This window comes from Ambystoma mexicanum, chromosome 12 (genome assembly GCF_040938575.1).
Source record: "Ambystoma mexicanum isolate Mex_15411 chromosome 12, UKY_AmexF1_1, whole genome shotgun sequence".
Taxonomy (NCBI): Eukaryota; Metazoa; Chordata; class Amphibia; order Caudata; family Ambystomatidae; genus Ambystoma; species Ambystoma mexicanum.
The window spans coordinates 405,906,993-405,928,793 of NC_090936.1; the positions used below are offsets into that span (position 1 = coordinate 405,906,993).

At 42.3% G+C, this 21,801-nt stretch overlaps 1 protein-coding gene across 2 annotated transcripts in view; it reads right to left on the bottom strand.

Moving 5' to 3' along the window:
• Window positions 1–21,801, bottom strand: part of IPO8 (importin 8) — a 2,228,954-nt gene that overhangs the window by 1,909,619 nt on the left and 297,534 nt on the right. Inside the window, exon 3 of one of the 2 annotated variants that reach the window (XM_069628533.1) lies at window positions 3,925–4,081. The exons of the other annotated variant lie outside the window; for it this stretch is intronic. Within the exon in view, the coding sequence (XP_069484634.1) occupies window positions 3,925–4,081 (157 nt within the window). The remainder of the gene's footprint in view (window positions 1–3,924; window positions 4,082–21,801) is intronic. 2 annotated transcript variants of the gene reach the window in all.

The following is a 21,801-nucleotide window of genomic DNA, read 5'->3' on the forward strand; positions in this document are numbered from 1 at the left end:
ACTATCCTCGGAAGCAAATAGCGGAGTACTTTCCACGTTGTGTTCTCTCGGTTCACATTGTGCCACATCTGTGCTAATAAGTATAATGATTAATTGTAATAAAGATCGGCTACTGAGACATTTCTATTTTTATGTTTTGCAAACAGGTACATCCTGCCATTCTGCGATTCTCATCTATTCCAGACCCCAACCAATGGTTTCTTCAACCACCAGCTGCAGCTACATGTCAATCACTGGATTTATTTGACTCTTTTTTTGGGACGATCGCCAAAGGCCGATGTACCAGCGATTAGGAGCAACATCATAACCTTTTACGGTGGTCTAGTGCCAAGTTGATGCACCAGCCTTGCAATTCACTGTGCGACCAAAGTGCTTCTTTTACCCAAAACGAACACCCTGTGTACCCAAAAGGAACAGCGCGTGACTCACGATAAACATTTGCGGATCGAGAACAAAGAAAAAAAGTTCCATTTTGATTGAATATGTCAATCGCCAAATGTTCTCGAAGCATTTAATGTGAAATAAATGTACTTTACCAATTGTACAGTCTTGCAGTTTCCTTTTAAAGTACAGTTTCATATTCCGAATTGTGACGCGCTGTGTTGTGAGACCATGTGTGTTGTTTTCCTGGTTCTGCGTCAAGTCGCGTAGGTGACGACTGGGTGCGTTTGGCTATGCTGCCCAGTAACGTCACAGAGAGGGGCAGAGAATATCAATGATTTGGTGATGTCAGGCTCAGGGGCGGGGATATGATTTAGTTCCGCAAAGGCAGTCCACCCAGGGCGATGCGGCCACTGATGACATTATCACAAGATGGCCATGCCCTGCTCCCTGATTTCAATTGTGTACAAAAGACGAAAAATCCGGTAAGGTGCATAGGAAATGTTTGTACGATCAATCAACTTATGGTTGAAAACACATGGCCGAACCATAGGGACAATAATATTTCTGACCAAACCATTCCTTTAAGTTTAAATGCCCTAATGGGAATGGGTGGGCTGGCATAGCCCAGCCGCTGTGAGTGAAGTGGTAAATATGGAAACCCTGTTCCTGAGCTTGGTGCTACTGGTTGTTTGGAAGGTGAACATTTCTGCTTACCTGCTGGAGGATTTTAGTGCAGAAGACTGTTGTGGCCGACTGAGACCTAGTTTGTCTGTCCATACTAGTGGGACTGGATTCTCTTGCCTGTGCTCCGGATAGCCTTTTTGAGTGCTGGGTATCCTTTTTGAATATTAATCATCCTGCTGCAGGTCCTCCTGATCTGCTTTGGTCAGGCCTTCCATTCTGGGACCGTTTTCAGGGCCGGTTTAGTGCATTTGCCTGCTGTTTCCCATTAGGGTCAGACAACTTGGTTTCCCTACTGCAGAGGTAGTTTTTGCCGCTGTGCCATCCGTGTTTTATGTTTGTCTTCTGAGAAATCAGGGTCTGCCGTGTGCAGGTTCCTCCATCCTCCTGGAGCAATCTACATAGCTGATTTCACTTCTCAAATGTGGATCCCACTCCTGTGAAGGAAGATTGTTCTTCTTTTGGGCCGTTAGAGTAGTCGTTGGCTCAAGGTACAAATCCCTGGATGACTAGATCCTTCATTTCACCCTTTAAAAAGTAGCCTCTACTTACCTGGCTGTTCCGCTTTGTTGGAACAGTGTTTTCAGGAACCAACACTCTTACATACTCACCTCTGGGCATTGGGTTGGCGGGTTATTCAAAAGTCACTCCTCAAGTGTCCCGGTCGTCGGTTCTTCACGTTATCTTCAACTGCATTTCCCCATTGGTTAACTTTAGGGTCTGAATCCTGCTCTGCTTCTCTGCTCCTGGGGCTGCTAATCCTGGCACCCTCCACTCTGGCTTTCCGCTGTTGTACACAGGAGTTGGCTGCATTCTTCTTGCTACTTGTAGTGAGGAAACGGGAAGTACCATGATCTTCAAAATAACCACAAGTCAGCCTGGAGTTTCCTATGAGGCACTTTCTTCAATGTTGTACTCCTTTAAATCAACACTGTAAAGTACTTACCTGGACTGTGGTACTTTGATAAGGCCCTGCCTAGGGTCCGTTGAGTTCTTCACCAAGCCTTGGGTTTCTAGAGACTTTCCCTGATTTAGCAGGGATTTTTAAATCTTTGTAATACATGCCTGCCTATGATATATATTGTACCACTGTAAGCTGCAACTGTTTCCCTACTTGGGGTATAATGTGCCCTTCTGGGCCATGGGACTGTAACTAAAACGTATCCTGGGCTTTGGTAGCACTCCTAGCCAACAACAGAGGTTCTGTCCGGAGGAGTCCCTCCTCTACTTGTAAGTCCAGAGACAAAACAGTGAAAGCCCAGGCCTCTGTGGAACCCCTCTTCCGCCCCCAACTTGGGTCTGAAACACGTACAAGCCTCCCGATCACTTGATCACCTTACCCAACTTGGAGCTACTACCGTTGCACCCCACTCTCCGCCTGGCATTCCCTACGAATATTTCTCTGACCTGTTATTGTTTATGTTCTTTCTGTTTATTACAAGTACTCACAAGCTCTGTAATGCTGCTTGCAGCGCTCTCAACTCATATGCCACAAGTTATATGACTCTTGTATAAAATGAATAAAAATATATTTTAAAAAAAAATTGTGTTCCCCTTTTCACATGTAAATGCTTCAACTAGGTTATGTGTATATGCATAAATTAATATAAGGCAACTTACTTGGCGGCTTATTCAACCCCATCTACTTCTGTGCTATAAGTGTTTTGGTACAACTGCGCCTTTATACTGTTAAGTCCGTTCTGAGCGTGTTATAGTCAAACTCAAAATCTAATTATACATAATACTTTATTTAGAATGCAGTCTAGGTGCTTTCCTTAACTCACCTCTTGAAGTCTATATGTATTGTATCTGCCACTAGATATGGCGGTTCCATTGTAGGGTAAAGAGTGAGAGAGGCTTGAACTGTCCATTTACTGATTTTACACCGCTATGCTCTGTGTAACCCAAGTACTCCCTCCTCGATCTCCGCTGTATTATAAATATTTTATGTGCGACCTTAGAAATAAAGTGCATTTCTTTTATTTTTATTCAGCATCATTTTTTTTTTATTACGTTGTGTTTAGTTTGTAAAACAACTTTTACAACCTTGAAATCCAGCAAATTATACAGCATATATAAATTAATAATACTTATCTAACAAACACTTATCATCTCAATAAATTGAAACAAGTAAAACTGCATATTTATTAGTATTTCAGTATGGCGTGTTCCTTTGTAGTGTCAATTGGGAGTACTGCCCTGCTAGCTTCCCCCCTCCTTAAGTTAAGTGTCACAGTTCTGCTACACTTATTGTTGGAGTGTCTGGTTTTTCCTTTTGGGCGACACACTTTTCTACCATTAGTTTAAATGACTACACAACTCTCACAAGAGGGTTCTGCAAAAATCTCCAGAACAGTAATGGAGTGATAAGAGTTGGTTGCGATATTGTTGGGTGCCAATGGTGCAAGTTCACCAGTATGGGAACAAAATAATTCACAAGTTCCCTGAATAGGGTGAAGACTAATAAAAGCACAGATTCATGAGGGACTTTGCAAGGAATGGAGGTGGGTCTAGAGCACTCACTTCAAGGAGTACCTTTGCATTAATAACCCCACTTCAGGTGTGATTTTGCTAGAAGAATCCTAAAGTGGACTCAATTCAGAAAAGGCTACCAATAAGAAAAGAGAACAGAGAACTAGGTCACAACAATGTAGCGTTTCATGGCTAGATCGCTTGGTGGCTCTCTATAGCTGTAATAAAGGAGCAATGAGCTAGAAGAACAACATATATAAAAAGCAAGTGATTGGGCGTTTTTAACAAAAATCATAAGTACATTTGCAATCTTACTATTTTGTCCGTTTTAACTGTATCTTGTTCCAAAAACACAATTTAAGAGAACAAAAGTTAAACATACAATACCTTACTAAATCAGGCGATCGAATAATTCCTTCCACAATATTGTCACGAATCTGTTGGCGATCGTTTTCATGGATGTTGAAGGGAAACACTGCTTCTCCAGGGGGCGGCTCCCGATCTGGCCAGTATTGCGTCACCATGTTCTTCAGGTAAATGGCAGCTAAATTACAGGAAAACATCCTAACACAGCAGCACATAAATGAGCACTATAATCCATTTCTTTACAGAAGAAAGAACTACTTAATATGTATCTCCAGCAGGAGTTGTGCACTGACCGTCATGCACACCCAAAGAGGATGCTATTATAAACAAGAAAGGAGCCAGAGAAATGACCTCTCTTCAACGTCACACAAATTAAACCATTCAGAATGCATATGTAAATCAATTTCAAAGATGTATCTTGCTTTTTTAACACAATTCCCTTCACCATTTCACATGTAATTCTGGCATTGAGCCATTCCAAACCTTGCACTGAGCTCGGGTAAGGATGAATTTATTGGCACATACATTTTACCGAACCTCCTACTCTTCAATAACAGTTGAGGCCTTGTCAAAACATTTTATCTTAATTCCCAGGTTTCTGCGAAGTATCCCTTCTACCGAACATCAAGTGTCTTTTTTACTACAATCATCACCCGGTTAATGGAAGCACCCTCCAGTAACAAGCAACGCCTATACAACCTAAAAGTGAAAACATATGTGTATGCCATCTGCTTGGTCATTAACGTACCAACCAGAGTGTAGATCTTCAGCCAGAAAAAAAATAACACATAGCAAAAGCAGAGAGGAGAATTACTGACAAGGAATAGATGGGCTCCAGGAGGATGAGGACAAGGATACTAATACGTAATACAACTGTTAGTTTCTGCCAAAAATGCATCAGCAACACCTGAAGCCATAGTAGTAAAAAACATATCTGCAAACAAATGGCAGTTCCTTCTCCAAAGCGAGACAGTCTTTATGATAACATGATTAACCCTTGCTTGTTTGCACACTATGAAATTTACTTTCTAAATCACTTGCATAGCATAGATCTGTGTGACGAATCTGGGGAATTTGTCCCTTCTCCCTTAGGGGGAGCCATCCCTACTCTCTCTGCATATGGGAGTGGAAAAGACTGTTACTTCTGTTTTCTATTCCAACCCTATTGACATTACTCCCATTTAGCTGGTTCAAGGTAATGCTGGAATCTCCATGAACTCAGCAGCTGATGTAAAACAACACGCCCCTTTGAAGTATGGCCATGAGAATGAAGAGACAAGGAACCTTGAATGGAGGAGAAAGAATCCTACGTAGAGGCGAGCCTCTGACCTGTGAACGTCCTGGAGGGGCAGAGCCACACTGCACTGCAGAGCCAGCAGTTGTGTGGGGAACCAAAGAAGCGAGAAGCCGGGAGGCCAGCACCGAGAAGGGCTTCATTGCTCAGACGGGCGAAGAACCATCATACTTGGTGGCATGACCACGCTGCAGTCGTGGTGGGTCTGGGGAACGATAATTGAGGTCGAGACCATGGAACATCGGAGGATTGAATACTCCGCTCTTGGTGCGAGGATAACCGAGAATGCTGTGCAGGCAGGAAAAGAAGAACGCCCGAGACGCCATCTCGCTAGAACACACCCGAAGGCAGTGAAGGTACCAGGGTTGCCCACGGTGGAGGTAGTGAAATTAAACAAAGAGCGGAATAAGTGATCCAAAGGACCAAAAGAGGCCTGGAGAGCCCTAAAGGTACAAAAGACATTATTACCAGAAGGTAACTTGAAGGGTTAAATCAATCACTAGAGGGCACAGTATTAGGGGAACAAAAAGGTCCAAGTTGGTGGAAATGGACTAAGGGTGTAACCCCTCCCCTTCAAGAACTTGAGACAGTTGGTGTATTAAAAGACTTGCACATTTTGCTGAGGAACTTAAAAAGAGACTTGAAAACGTTTCTTTTATGAACTGTTAAGAACAAACATTTTGTCCTACGACCAGTACTTTGGACGAGATCTGACTAACATTGGCCAGACGAAGCAAGAGCTGGGAGACTACGGCTCTGGCTCATATTTATGTTGCTTTTATAAAGTGTTAGGGTGAGATATTGGATAGGAGTTGGACTGAGGACTATTTTTTGGTTAGGCCTTTTTACTTTCTTGCTAAATAAAACCCTTAAAATGTTAACCCAGAGTCAAACTCCTTTTGGTCTGCCACATCTGCCAAACAGTAAGCTGAACTTGTCTATTACGAGTAATCAGGGTAGGCCCTGCCCTCCCCTTCACCCCAAACTACCCACTCCCACAATGTTGCTCCCTTGAAAACAACAAACATTGGCATAACCTTTAGTTATGGCTTTAGGGTAGGCCTAGGAAAGGAATTTACCAGGATATGCCATCATATACCTATAAAAACCAGTTTGCACTTTAATTATTGCTGCATTCCTTTGATTCATAGAGGGTAGGACAACCCCCCAGTCACAGATCATATACCTATGGACTTATAATATTTGCCAGCTGCTGGCATTTTATGGCCAGGTAGCAGCGTCATTTTTCAGGCATTGCAAATGGGAGTTCTGCACGCATGCGCAGCTTAGGCGAGAAGGCAAGCCCTGCCTGATCCCAGGAGCCCGGCCGCATGGCATTAATTGAGCTGGCCCCTCCTCCGTCGCTGAGAAAACGACATTACCCAGAGGCTGCGCACTCCTGCGCGCGCGCTCCGAAGTAGCTCCTAAGTAGCGACTGTTGGCTGGTAGAAGACTCTGGACCCTATTTGGACTTTATAATTTCGTATAATTGGTATGCTTCTAAACTGTTTTGCCCTGCATAATAGGATGTTATACTACAACGTGATGTACTTTATACACTTTATAAGTGCTTACATATCCTATTTTATTTGTTTGTAGGCATTAATTGAGCTGGCCCCTCCTACATCGCCGAGAAAACTACATTACCCAGAGGCCGCGCGCTCCTGCGCGTGTGCTCAGATGTAGCTCCTAAGTAGCGACTATTGGCTGTTCGCTGCTCGGGGTGAGGCGTTGAGGGGGCCAGTATTTTCGATTCGATTTACCAAGGTAGAATTTTTGTTTTTCATACTGAGGACGTCTATTTCCTTTGTGAGTAACAAGTCCCTCTCCATAATGTTACGACTTAGTGGACAGTCGAAAGTAGAGTGGTCTGTTTATCTGGGGAGTGTACTTTGTCACAATCGGAAACGCTGAGTTTAAAGATTACGCCTGCCTCATTCGGAAATGATATACGCGAATATAGTAAATAGCTGTTTGTAACCGTCTAAAGTAGTAGCATTGTTGTAAATAACTTGTTTGCGAACGCGACCTTGACGGCACTAAGAAACTGAATTACTGAAGGGTTGTGAATTGTCACTAATGCTCGCCGTATGAGAGTTATAAGCAAAACCATTGTAGGATAATTGGCTTCTGACATTACAATTTAGGTCTTTCGCCTTTATAGCAAGGAGACACGGGTATTGTTAGCATTGAACTAGTACAGTTATAAAGCTTGAGAAGGCACTCAGTCTCCATTTAATACGGAAACTCGGAGAGAACATGGTTAATGGTCTTAGGAGTGGTAGAAAGCTTAGGGGCTTTCTGCCACATGGTAGCATGGATGAACAAAAAATAGTCGATCTGGAAATTTCTTGTACCCAAGAAAAATCCACAGAAGGAACAGAATGTGTAGGGAATGATGTACTTGCGCAACTCCAAAGTAGTCCGGAAATCAATGCCGGAAATATGGAAAAAAAGATATCGTACAACAGGAGGTGTTAACGAACGCCATTAGTGATACCTCCCTTCCAATTTACACACTAAAGGAATTGAGTGATAGGCACCATACTACGGGTGAACAGAGTGACCAGGGAGAGGGGAGTATGGGTATTTTGGACTCCTCAATGGATGGTCTATTGCCCGAACAGTTCCGAAACAAAATCTAGGACTGTTCACTAATTGCCCCTGCCATTGAGGAGGAACTGAGAAGGCGGATTTGCCTCTCCCTAGGTCCATCTGAACCTGTTCAGCTCCGGCCTATAGGAGTTGAAAATGTCTTTATGCTTAAGAACTCTCAGGTGTTTAATAAAGAGGCTAATCCACCCCCGATTCCGTTGGGAACTGTAGGTGCAACATCGGGGAACCAGCCTATTAGCGGTGTAGTTAACATGAAGTCTAGTTCCCCTGTCCTTGAGCCTATTTCGAATCCAGGGACTATTGAGACAGGACAAGAAGCTAACCACTAATACCGAATGAAAATCAAGTAATGCACTTCTGAAGGGAAATCAAAACCAAAATGTACCCAACGGTCTATTTGCTGAAACAGAACCATTTCTGGATGAAGAATTCACATTCCCAGTAATAAGGCGTATTTTGAATTTACTACATAAAGGCCACGAACAAACCCATTGGGAAATAAGGTCCATGAAAAACACACTTGTGGAAATTATGTTGAAATTAAGTACGGTAAAAGGCATAGACGGGGGCGTGGAATTAATTCACTCGACCAAGGGTATAAGGGATGAAGAACAGGACAGACACTTAATGAAAGAAATAGCATATAACTCTGAAGATCAGTGAAGTGATATCCTTGGTAACCACCTTGACAGACGCAATTAAATCTCTGCAACTCATGCAATGTATGGAAGACTCTTCTACTGTGACAGTCCGTCGGATTTGACCGACTTGATTGATTTAGAAACCGAAGTGGGGAAGAGCGGACCCTACACTAACTATGAAGAAGTAGAGGGGGCGACCAATACAGATGGAACCCCAACATTGGTACTAACCCGTAAAGAAAGGCGGTCTTTGCTCAGATTAGAGAAACGGAATGCTAGACAAAATAAATTTTTTTTTTAAAAAGTCGGAATATATTTGAAAGAAAACAGAAGAATAAGTCCTGTGATGACGTTGTAAAGGACTTGCAGCAGTTTGATGATGAATCCAAGTCCTTGACGGCCGTAATGCAAACAGCAAACTCCACTGATCCCCCAAAGCCAGAGGATGTCTCCCTCCCTCTCCCCCCCAACAATAAAAAAGAACAACATCTTGGGTGGGGGCAAAGCGGTTAATAAAGGGGGCAGCAAATTAAGGCCACCTGGGTCAAACGAGCTGACCGAGAAAGATTTTACGGGCCCCCTTCGGGAAACTGAGTTTCTAACATGCACCAAGGAAAAGAAAGTGTGTATAGCTTTGAACACCTTAACAGACAAAATGAGGCACAAGGGCACTAAAGGTTCTAAAGAGATTGAAAGTAAAGAAACAAATCACTTGTTTTCGAAAAAATTGCGAGTGCAAGATCTCTCTCAAAAAGTTCTGTATGTGCAAGGATCAAAATCCCGTAATCTGGTACCTATTAACAAAATAGAGAAAAGTGGACCCGTTTCAACTGAGGTAAAGAAGAAGTCCATTGACATAAATCTTCCTCAAAATATAGTCAAGGATCAAATAGTGGGAACTAATACTTTCTTGGAAGTATTCATTGGACAAACTAAATCAGTTAAATCTGATGCATCTCCAGTTCATACTGATCATAAAACAGACCCAAGTATGGGAGTGAAAAATAAGGAACCTACAGAAAAAATGGAACCAGCTAAACTGGAGGTTTCTCCTGTTGACACAGTCCCTAAAACGGATCGAAGCATAGGAGTGGAAAATAAGGAGCTTACGTTTAATGATAAGACTGAAGAGCGTACCACTCTGGACAATGCATCTTTGGTCTCTTTGATCAAAAGCATGATTGAACAAACTATGCCTCACTATCCTAAATCAACTCAGGAAAAACATTCAAATTCGCTGGTTATGGAAACTGCTACCTATGAGGGAGCCCTCCAGGATATTCAGAAGAAAGAGTTACACACACAAGGGGTAACTACGGATGCAGGGGGAAATCGTGGGAACGACTTCTATGGAGAGGCGTCCGGATTTAACGTAGGAGCAGAGGACTTTATGTCAAGACCACCACAGAACGAGGATTTTGGGAAAATACGTTGGAGGCGACCCATTATGACTGACTATCCGAGTATGTTCTTATTCTTTCTATTTGACTATGGAGGCCCTCCCAGCCTGAATAGAAACTGTTTTGTCGCTGTTTAAGGAAATTCCTAATTTGAGACTATTAACATCTGCAGATTTAAAACGAATTGATTACATTCACCCAGATCGTTTCGACTTTTTACAATTGGTTTCCATTCACGTACCGTACATAATTTGGTCCTAAAAGAGACTATGGAACTAAACAGATTGGGATATGACATTAAAGATTTTAATCTGAGTGTCAATATGCAACCCCAGGAACAACTACCTAGCGGAAAAAAAAGGGATGACATTAGAGAAAGAACAGAGGGGTTCAATAGGAATTTTGCAGTGGGACCCTATATACCGGTGGAAGAAGTTAGAGAGGACAGAAAAGAGAGAAATGTCAATGGTAGTAATTGGCTTCCTCCTAAAAGTGATGATGTTAATTCATGGATGCTTCTGGCCCAAACCTTGAAGGAATCCGTAGCAGAAATTAAAAATCTAAGAGGGGGACTTTAGAATAAGATCTCAATATTATCCTGGAATTCGAGGTGCTATTCACATTTTACTTCCTCTAAGGAGCTATGCACAGATATTGTTACCAACAGCATCATATGTATACAGGAATCATGGTTGGTCTCAAAATGTCACATTGATGGTTTTGACTCGAGGTTCCAACTGGCAACTAAAGCCAGTAGGGGTCGCCCATCTGGGGGATTTATTATAGCTGTAAAGATTGGTATGGGAATGAAAATCCTTGAAACTATCTGAACGGTTCTTGGAGTCCTGGTAGTAGTCTTAGAAATGTCATATACTACGGGTACAATCTTTGTTTTGGTGATTAATATATATTTAACCCCGTCTATCAGCTAGGGATGAAAATCAAGGAGATTGACGCCCTTTTGGTTGAAATGAATATTAAATACAAAGGTCTCCATGTAATTATTACTGGCGATCTAAACGCTGAAATCACAACAGTAGATGAAACTGGTGAGAAAATAGATCATAACTTGGGTATATTGTCGTTTGGTGTCAGAAAGGAGGGACAAATAATTGAGGGAGGACCTCCTGGCTGTCCCCGGAAATAAATACAAGGTCAAATCTGGAACGCATTCCTTTTGAATTGGGGCCTCTATCACGCAAACCAATTGAACGAAAGTTTGGTTGACACCTATACCTGGTCGAATGGCCTATTCACTTCTAAAATTGATCACATATTCCTGTCTGGTAATTTGCACAAAGCATGTGCATCATTTAAATTGATTAATAATGATTTCAGTGATCACAGATTTCTTAAAATAGAACTGTATTTAATTCTTCAGAAAAACTCGAGAAATTGGTATAGGTCACTTGTAGAAGTGAAACCAGCAAAAAATAGAATATCATGGCACCAGGGCAACGTGTCAAAAATTAACATGGCTATTAATAACGACAACTGTGGGCTACAATCGGCTGAACGATGGAAGCTATTCTCGGGTGAGGAATTTAGTAATCACATGGGAATAAAATCTCCCGATTAAACAACTCAAAGATTAGCTAAGCCTGTCCTAAACATCCCCATGTTTTTGATCACCTAGTCAAAGAACATAAAAAATTGTGTAATAAAAATCTACGGAAAATTAAAACTCTCCCTATCGATCAGGAAGGGAAAATCTTGTTAATCCGTAAAGAAAAACAAAAATTGAAAAATTGGTTAAAATTACACAAGGCTACGATGTTACAAAAAGACAGTGAGGCTATGCTAAGAGCGTTAAAAAATGGTTCGTCGAGAAATTTTTGGAAGCTAATCCACGCACTGGACTCCCCCCCCCCCTATTATCATCTCAGGTGAACAGTGTTTCAGAAGAGGCCTGGGTAGGACACTTCAGGGCACTTTATGCAGCGGATAGAATCCCTGGTATAACGAGTCAGGGAATATATGAACACGATTGGGAGTGTTTTTCTCTGAACTGGAGATAACGACCCAAATTACAAAATCCAACCCTTCGAGAGCGGCAGGCCCCAATGGCCTATCTAACATCATATTTAAGGCTGACCCATTCTTATGGACAAATTCTCTCTTCATTCTGTTTGAGAATATTGTAATTTCGAAGTATATTCCATTGACCTGGAGAATCTCATACGTCATTCCCATATACAAAAAGGGGGATAGGGGTGACCCACAAAATGATTGGCCCATATCACTACTGGAGCCCGACTAAGATTTTTGCTGGCTTTGTTCTCCGCTTGATTGAAGAGTGGATAGAAAAAGAGTCAATATAACATTGCAATCAGTTCGGCTTCAGAAAGCGAATGGGAACAGAATTGGGAGGCTTTATATTCTCACTCCTTCAGGACTATCAAAATACGAGAGTGGTCACCCCTACATTTGTGGCAAGCATATATTTATCACAAGCATTTGATAGAGTGAATAGGTTCCTGTTGTCGTGCAAAATGGAAGAGGGAGTTGAAGAACTACAAACAGTGGGTAAAACATCACAGGTTACAACTCTACCAGCTAGACGCAGAAAACATGTTAAGATGTCTCAGTTCAAAGAAATCAAGTGACTTTTGGTCAATAATAAAAACATCGAACTCCGCAAAAGAAACCGATTCAACGAATGCGGTCGATGAAAAAAGATGGAAAACATATCTAACGACTCAATTCCAACTACCAGAGACGCGAAAACCACCCCAAAAAATTAACCACATAACACCATGGGTAGATGTAGCAGATCCCGAAGAAATTGAAAAAATCATAATCAACTTGAAATCATCAAGGGCCCCAGGACCAGACGGGCTGACCAACGTCGAGCTGAAGCTAGCACCTAAAGCCTGGGCTGCGATGATGAGCAAAATTTTCACACATTGTGCGCAAACAAAAATGGTCCCAGAAACGTGGTTAAAGGCAATAATAGTGCCGATCTATAAAAAGGGTGAAAGAGAAGACCCGGAAAGCTACAGACCCATAGCCCTATTGGACATCGTGGGAAAGATTTACGCATCGCAGCTACTAACCCACTTTAGAACCTGGGCAAGGCAGGCGCCGTGCTTTGACATCTTCCAGACTGGTTTTCAAAAAAATGGGAGTACAAGTGTTAACATTCTAATACTTCAAATTTTGAAAGCAAAAGTGAGAGAAGGGGCTCCCTGCGTCTATTTGGCCTTCGTAGATCTATCGAAAGCTTTCGATAAAATCGACCGTGAAAAGCTTTGGTCTAAACTAGAGAAATGGAAATGCCCAAAATCCATTACGGGACCCATAATAGCACTGCACAAAGAAACAAAGATCAGAGTGAAATTAAGCAAACAAGGCGCCCTGAGCGACGAGATAATGGTCCAACGCGGCGTCAAACAAGGATGCCCGTTAGCCCCGGCCTTGTTCATAACTTTCTTGGGAGATTACCAACAAGAGGAAAAAACGATAAGAAGCTTCCCTCCCAAAATTGGCAAAAGAAGTATCTCGAGGTTGTTATATGCAGATGATGTCATTATCATCGACCAGACGCCTATCGGCCTACAGAGAAAATTGGAAAATCTGGCTAGATATATGAAATTTAATAACCTCGAAATCAATATAACAAAAACTAAAGTGTTGCTTATGGGAAAAAAGATGACGAAGCGAAGAAATCCACCAACATGGAGTCTTGATGAGCACAAACTAGAAGCAGTGGAAAAGTTTAATTACCTAGGGGTATCCATAGACGGATCGGCAGTTGAAAAAACAATGCAAGATCTCCTATGGGACAAAGTGAAAAGGCTTAAGGTTCAAATAAAATTGATCGACAAAAAATTTGGCAAATTCTCCATCATGCCAGCAATAAAATTCTATAACGCAAAAGGTAGTGCCGGCGATCATTTATGGTATGGAGGCCTACCTCAACCTGCCCCAACTGTTATGGCAAAAACTGGAGGGATACGTGTGGAAATCGGTCTTGGGCGTACCCAAGTCGACGTCGATGCCAGCAATAAGAAGGGAATTGGGTCTGGTTTCCCTCGCGTCTTTGGTGGTCCAGAGCAAGCTAAGGCTCTACAGAAAAATCATAATGGCAGACTCACTTCCAATTTTCACAGTGATCGCGGAAGAAGTGAAAGACGGAACCTGCAAAGCTCTCAACAGATGGGTGGCATCAATACAAGAGTCCTTGAGAGAAATTGCATGTACAGAAGAGGACTTAATAACTAACCCTAACCGAGTAAAAACAAAAATAGAACTCATGGATTGGATTCGATCGATAGAAGCAGCAACCTCGAACAAGCTACTCACTCATCTCCCACCGACATACAACAAAGTAAAAACGCCACTAAACTATTGGAAGAAATTTCCTAACAAAAAAATGCGAGCGACCTTTCTAAAAGCTAGACTGAACTTACTAAGGATACAGCAAATCCTAACAATTAGGTCAACAAAAACAGACAATAGCTGTCGCTTATGTGGAATAAAAGAGGAAGTGGAAACACTGAAACAGCTGATCCTAAAATGCCCAAAGACACGTCAGAACAGATACACATACCTGCTCCCCTGTATGAAAGAGGTAACCACGCTAGATACGGAAGTGGTATGGTGCAGATTAATTTCGGGAGAGAAGACTAGATGGACAATCGTAATGGTAAAGTTGATAGAACTGGCTTTCGAAATGATCGCAAAAGTACCATCAATTAATCCCGCCGGAGAAGACACAGATTATTTTAACCCAGCCATTAGTAACATCACGTAAACGAGAACGTGAAGACACGGGAAAAGTTTAACCGTACAAGAGAGCGCTGAGGCGCATCGGAAGAAGCAAGAATAACCTTTTTCTTCTTTTTGTAAAAATCGTTAAAATCTTTTCGATTAAATAAAAAAAAAAAAAAAAAAAAAAAATGGAATTTTTAGGACCGCCTAAGAATATTCTATCCCTCCTAAACCATCTGCACGAGGGATCTGTTATTAAAGTCAGAATGAACCGGGAAGGTAAACTCTCGATCCCTATACCAACGTGGAACGGCCTCAGGCAGGGATGTATCTTTGGCCCCACCCTGTTCAACCTTTTTACATCTGATGTCACAACTTCACTGGACAAGGCTGCACTTACTACGCCCAAAATTGAAGGGACAACGTTAAAGTGGTGTTCTTACGCTGATGATTTCTTGCTGATAGACCAAACCCAAGTGGGAATTCAGCCTTTTATAAACAAATTTAAGGAATACATAGATATTAACGGTCTAAAGATAAATGAAAAAAAATGTATAATTCTAATTTTGGGCCCAAATAAGAAAGCAACAAGACATAACTGGTATTTAAATAACTATAAGCTAGAGATGAGGCGATCATTTGTGTATTTAGGTTATCCCATATTTGCTAATATAACAGAAAACACATTTTAACGTGCTGGATGAACGAGTGACTAAATTGATCGCACAGACTAAAAGAATAGACAGGATGTATTGTAAATTCTCTTTTTTGCCTTTGTTATGTTTTTATAATTTGAAAGCTGTCCCGAAGCTCAGCTATGGCCTTGAATTTTTTCCTCAGTGCTTAGAACAATTATGCTCAAAGATCGAGTCTAAGTACTGGAGAAGTATACTTTATAATCTTCCGAAATGCATTCCTATATCAGCCATTAGATATGAATAGGGTCTTCAATCGCTGAAAAGCCAAATTGAATGGAAAAAATTGGCATTACTAAGAAAGCTATTGGTGGGATCAGGAAATAACCTATACACATTTCTAGGCCTTCAGCTGAGATTGGGGACAACTAAATCAAAGTTTTTATTATCATTGTACGAATTGTCAAGAAGATTGCTAGTTAAAATCGGCACAGACTTGGAACATCTGATAACTAACCCCATTCAGGTGAGAAATAGAATCAGATGGGCAGACACTATGGAGAAAAGTAAAAAGTTCATCACTTTACGCCGATATGGTTTCAGAGTGGAAGTCGGTGGGAGTTTTGGAACCATATCTAGTTAAATTTCTGCAGAAAATAAAATGGAGGTGTGATTTTATGCTATTTCGTTTTAATGTACTAGCCACTGGGCAAATACTAGAAATTAGAGATAAACTTGGGAAAGGTCATGTTCCTTGTCTCTTTTGTAAGAATCGTATTATAAAAGAAACTCTAAGACGTTATTGTTAGAATGTGAAATTATTAACAAGGAGCGTGAAACCTATTTTGGAAAGTTTGCATCACCAACTGAGAGATACTTCCCAGACGTAATTTGGTGGAATATGCTTCATGGCAACTCAATTCCCTTAAAAATCTCAATTGTACGATTTCTGTCGAATGTATGCGAGCTGACATTTTAATGTAATTAACTGTATTATTGCAGCGTGTATATTAATCTGGATTTTATATCTTGTTTCTTTTCTTCGAAATGTGTTAAGTAATTCTCTGAAATTTAGGGAATTGTACTGTATTTTGTGTATGTATGCTAAATTGGTTTATTCTTTGTGTGTAGACTTTCTGTTTTTTTGTATTTGAATTGTTGACTGTTTTTGTAAAGGTTTTGTTTCTGAAAGTAAATACAATTAAAGGATATGTATGTATAAATGGAGTTCTCAGAGCAAGTTTTCAAGATGCATCACTTCTGCACCCCAAATGGTGCAAGTAAATGGGATATTATAGTAGCAGTGTACTTGAGTGGGACTTGTATATACAGCAAGCATTTTTTTTTCATTGTCCAAAACAGTCACCTCACCAACACATCTTGCCACTATTTTGCCCCAAATATATCTGTGATAGATGGTCTGTAGAGCCTTGTGGGATGCTATCACTCTGCCACTAGGTGTCGTCTTGTCATTCAGAGGTGGTCGAAGCACTTCTACCTTCATGCCCTATCTTGCATATGGGCACACTGTTCTCAAACATATAGGTGTTCGGACACACATCTCCTGTAGCATTTGTGCAACTATTTAACCCCTCAATCAACTGAGAACCTGGTTTCCATCCGGGTGTACACCTAAATCAAATCAGTCAATCAACATGAAACAAGGCTTCAATACTCCCCACCAATGTTATTTTTGTAAGTGTACAGTAGACACTAAAGAGCACATTTATTTTTTCATTTCTGTGCTATATTTCTTTTGTTTTTATAGATTTCTCAGTTCTTCCCACTTTAGTTATGCCAAACGGTATTTCACCATGGTCAGTTCAGGCATTTATTCCGAATGTTTTTTTCACACTTGTTTTATGTGCAAACACATAATTTAGGGTGCACTCACCCAGGGTACTACCTAGAAGGGTATAAGCAGAGGCCTCTATTCTAGTAAACATTTATGACTTGAAACATGAGGCAGCTGAGTTTTTTTTTAACCTGTGGGATAGAAGCGGTTGCTTCATATACAGTACTATACATGGCAAGAAACGAGTTACACACCCACTTAGTGATAAATACGTGAATCTGTATAAAAATATGTATCAGAATGTGTTATCACTTTGGTCACGCAAACAGCCATTTTCTATCAAGAGGATTGGTACAGAGGGCAGGCTTTTTGCCATGCAATGTTGTAGAGTTGGTCTCATCATAGAAGGTGCTGTTTGTATATATTTGAATACATATTCAATTAAATGGTTTTTACAATGGCAAGTTTCATTAAATAAAACTTCTGTAGTGTAGAAGTAATTCTGTTTACGCAGATTTACAATTAGAAATACAGACATTAACATGACATAAAATTACATTCAACATGCAGTCTTGAATGAGACAATACCCAACACAAAAACCTAAAAGTATGTTCCACTTTATCATTATTAAATACTACAAAAATACACAAAGGTAAAAAGTGACAGGAGACAACATAGACCATAAAACATACCAGCATCATAATTTGTCAACCTCACAGTAAAGAATACTTATTGTTTGACATGCTGATTTTAAAAACCAGGCAAAAGCAAAAGGCAACGCCAACTGCGGGGAGAGATAATAAAAACATATGGGCAGGTCTCCATTGGCGTAAACCTCTATATCTAAGCACATTCTGAAGCTCTCGTTTGCAAATATCACTATACAAGGGGCAGAACAATACAAAATGTAACTTTCCAGCTCCTGTAACGATTCAAGGTCTCGTCACTTCTCCCAGAGGGGAGCCCCTTTCTATGAGGCTAGGGAGGTGAGGCTGCTACCCAATAGTCCCCCTAGGGGTGGCAATATGCATAAGGACCTCATAGGGAGTGACTCCCCTCTTGGGGATAAGGACATCCGCCTGGGGAAAAGCCTCCCTACAGCCCTGTCACAGAACCCCCTATGCTCATGGTCACCCTTTTCTCCCACCATTGATAGTGGAACCATGTGTTATTGTAAAGCCAGGACTGTGACAAATGTAGATCATTCTGGGACGATTTGAATACAATCGTTTTGAATGCTTCATTCGATTTAGTTTTCCTTCAGTACATGATTGCACGTTAATGGCAGTACATGATTCTCCCATAATGCCACCAATTGGATTCAGTCATTTCTGTCTGACAGGTCAACTAGGGTCTTCGCCCCATCAGCGGCGGCTGACCCTATCCCAATCCAATGTGGAGTCCCCCAAGGCTCCTGCATATCGCCTACACTTTACATCTTCACTAAGCTTCTCTTTGACCGCCTTGACGATCTGGGTGTCAGCTACACCAATTACGCAGATGACACTCAGGTCCTCATCACACTCACTGGCTGCTATGAAGAAGATGTTGCAAAGCTTAACGAAATTTACCTAGAAATTCAAGCCTGGATGGCCACACATAGTCTTTGCCTCAATGACGATAAAACAGAACTACTTATCGTAGGATCCCAGGCACGCCTCAATAAATTGGATTCCAGGTACCAATCCTTCACCATTGATGGCAACATTCTAAAAGTTTCCAAAGAGGTCAAAACACTAGGTTTGTATCTCGACTCCACTCTATCACTAAAAAAACAAATAAATGCCACCATCTCATCTACCACCTGTACTAATAAACTTATCACTGCCTGCAGACCTTTTCTATCCTCCTCCAGTTGTCTCACCTTAGCTAGAGCATTGATATTGTCTAAATTAGACTATTGTAACACTCTTCCTGGGCTCCACAACAAAAAATCTGAACAGACTCCAGATTCTACAAAATAACGCCTTAAGATGTGCTCTTAACCTCCCACGTAAGGCTCACATCTCCACAGCCAGCAAAGAAGCCCATTGGCTACCCATCCGCGACAGAATTAAGTTAAGAACCCTTGTCATTATACACAAGTACCTGTCACTGACTGCCCCCACGCTACCTATCTGACAGCACTTCCAGACCGACCAGAACTCCCTATCTGCACCAATTAAAGATTCCCAAATTCAATCTAAAAACAACAGGAGGCTCCAGCTTCCCTGTTCTTGCAGCTCAATGCTGGAATACACTCCCTTTCGCTATTAGATCGGAAGCTTCCTTCTGGCCATTTAGAGCTATGGTGAAATCCTGGCTCTCTACCTAATACATTGCCACTCATTTACGCACTTGCCTGCCTCCACCAATTCCCACCGTACGACTTAACCTTATCCTGAAACGGACCTCCTTGTAACCCAGTCCTCACGCAATATTGCATGTTCGACTCTCACTGTACCTTTCTTTGTAACTTTGAATGTATGTACCCATTTGTGTTTCGCGCAATGACATGTAACTAAGTGGTCCACATGATTACGCGCCCAGCTACCCAAGGGTTCGGACGCGCTCTATAAATAAACAAACCAAACAGGTTTGCTATTTGCATTCGGTTCGTTATTCACTATTACCAGAGTTTGCTGTTTTCATTCAGTACTGTAGTCCATATTAGCAGTTTTGCCATTTCATTCTGTTCGGTATTCAATATTAGCAATTTTGCTGTTTCATTCAATCTTAGCAGTTTTGGTATTTCATTCAGTTCAGCATTCAATATTAGCAGTGTTGCTGCTTTTCGCGCCACTTGCCATTCATTCATTCATTCTTTCTTTTAACTTCACAATTCCATTGGTAAATCGCGGTTTACCACCTTCGCAGCCACTCGGAGTGCCCAGGTCTCTGGGTAACTTCTCCAGCACTCGCCGGCTGTTGGTGTCTCGTTCCGGCAATCCTTGCTGCTTTCCTTCTTCCCTCTGACTGGTGCTTCAAATTCTGCGAGCCCACCTCGCATGGGGAGAGGAGCTCGTATGCGGCCTCACTGCTTCTACAAGGCCGGGCACAGAGTCCTTGATGTTTGGACCGCACTGCAGCTCCTTTTGCTCCCACTTCACACAGAAGGCTTCCCTTCATTCAGGGTTGTTAGCCGGCATCCCGTCTCGTCCTTGGGTCCCACCACGGCTGCATACTGATTCCCTGGGTATTAAAATGATCTCTGCCCAAGTTCCCCAGGTCTCTCTCCCAGACTCCTTCCTGGCTTTGCGTTTTATCAACCTGTGATCCTTCAATGGGCTACAGGTGTATTCCATCATTTAATCTTGCATGACTGACTGTGAGTAAAAGGACATCCCTGACCTTCCTATCTTGCAGGCCTCTTCTTGGTCCCAGTACCAAAGTGGTGAGAGTGAGCAGTGTTCATTACTCTCAGTTTCTTCTTCCTCGTCTCCGTACTGTCAGGTACCCCAAGAGGGAAAGGAAGAGGAGCTGATGTACAGTAACCCATAAATGTCAGGGGGAGGCTAGGCTGGTTGTCACTAGGATAAGGGGGTTACTGTGTCTCGCCTCAACGTGCCCCATTACTAATCCTTTTCCTCTTCTTTCTTGTGCGTCTGGGTTGATAATAGCTCTCGGCCTTCTCTGGGATAATGGCACATGGGGAACAATATCCCATTACCACCTCTGCGATAGGGGTTCCATCCTGAAAGCAAGAGGTGGAATACTGCATCTTACCCAAGGGCATTCCACTTCCAATCTCCAATGACCCTCCACCCAATCATCCCTCGCTTGTCGGCCCCCAGGGTCAGCACCCAAAAGCAATGGCCTTTCCATGGCCACCTGAATAGAGGATCCAAGGGGAGTAGGCGTGAGAATACTGTCAGGTTTCTCACATATTCCGCAAGCTTATTTACTTGATTTCACTCTGCTTGGTATTTATCAGATATGCAATGTGCTCAATGGTTAATTTCATTCAGTTTGTTGTGTAATAAATGTTCAGTATGCTTAACTTCAAATTCCCATTTGGTTTGGTATTGAATATACACAAGCAGCTTTAATTGCAAGTGTTCCTTTCGTTCATTAATGTATTGCTGTTTCGCCACTTGCTAGGAACACCCCTGGCTGCCGAGTGCCTATCCTGACACTCACTGGTCTGTGGCGATGCTCCCCAGTGCCTGCCTCCCTCTCTTCCAGCCTCGCAGGTCAGTGGGTATGCTGGTACGAGCCCCGCTCGCAATCAGGGGCTGGTCTCTGCCCGGCCAGTGCTCCACTGCCACCGACTGGACGCGGACATCGTCCCCGCTCACTCCTATGCTTTTGCAGCTCCTGCTGCACGTCTCTCGTCACAGGGGCTCCTGCACACTGGACTTCGGGACGGCATCCTGGCTATCCCACAGGTCCCACCACAGCTTCCAATTCCAAGCACGGGTCTCCTGTTGGTCTCCTTCCCACAGGTCTTCCCGTCTCTTTCCTAGCTCCACCATCCGTCGGCTTTTATACACCTGTAACCTTGTAACAGGGTGCAGGTGTATACTTCCAATTGGATTTGCCTGACCATAATTAAGAGGACATGTCTGGCCTTCATTACACTTACAGGCATCTTCCTCGTCCTAGTACCAAAGTGGTGACATGGTCTAGTGTGCATTACCCTCAATCGCCTCTTCCTCATCTCAGTACTGTCAGGTATCACATGAGGGGGATCCAAGAGGGCTGTCTCCAGATACCGTGTCAGCAGCCGCTCCAGGCCCTCAGAGCCAACCTCTGGCATACCCACCAACCCATATCCACAGAGGTGGGTGAGGAGTGGCCCCCACTCGGAGGCTATTTCCCGAC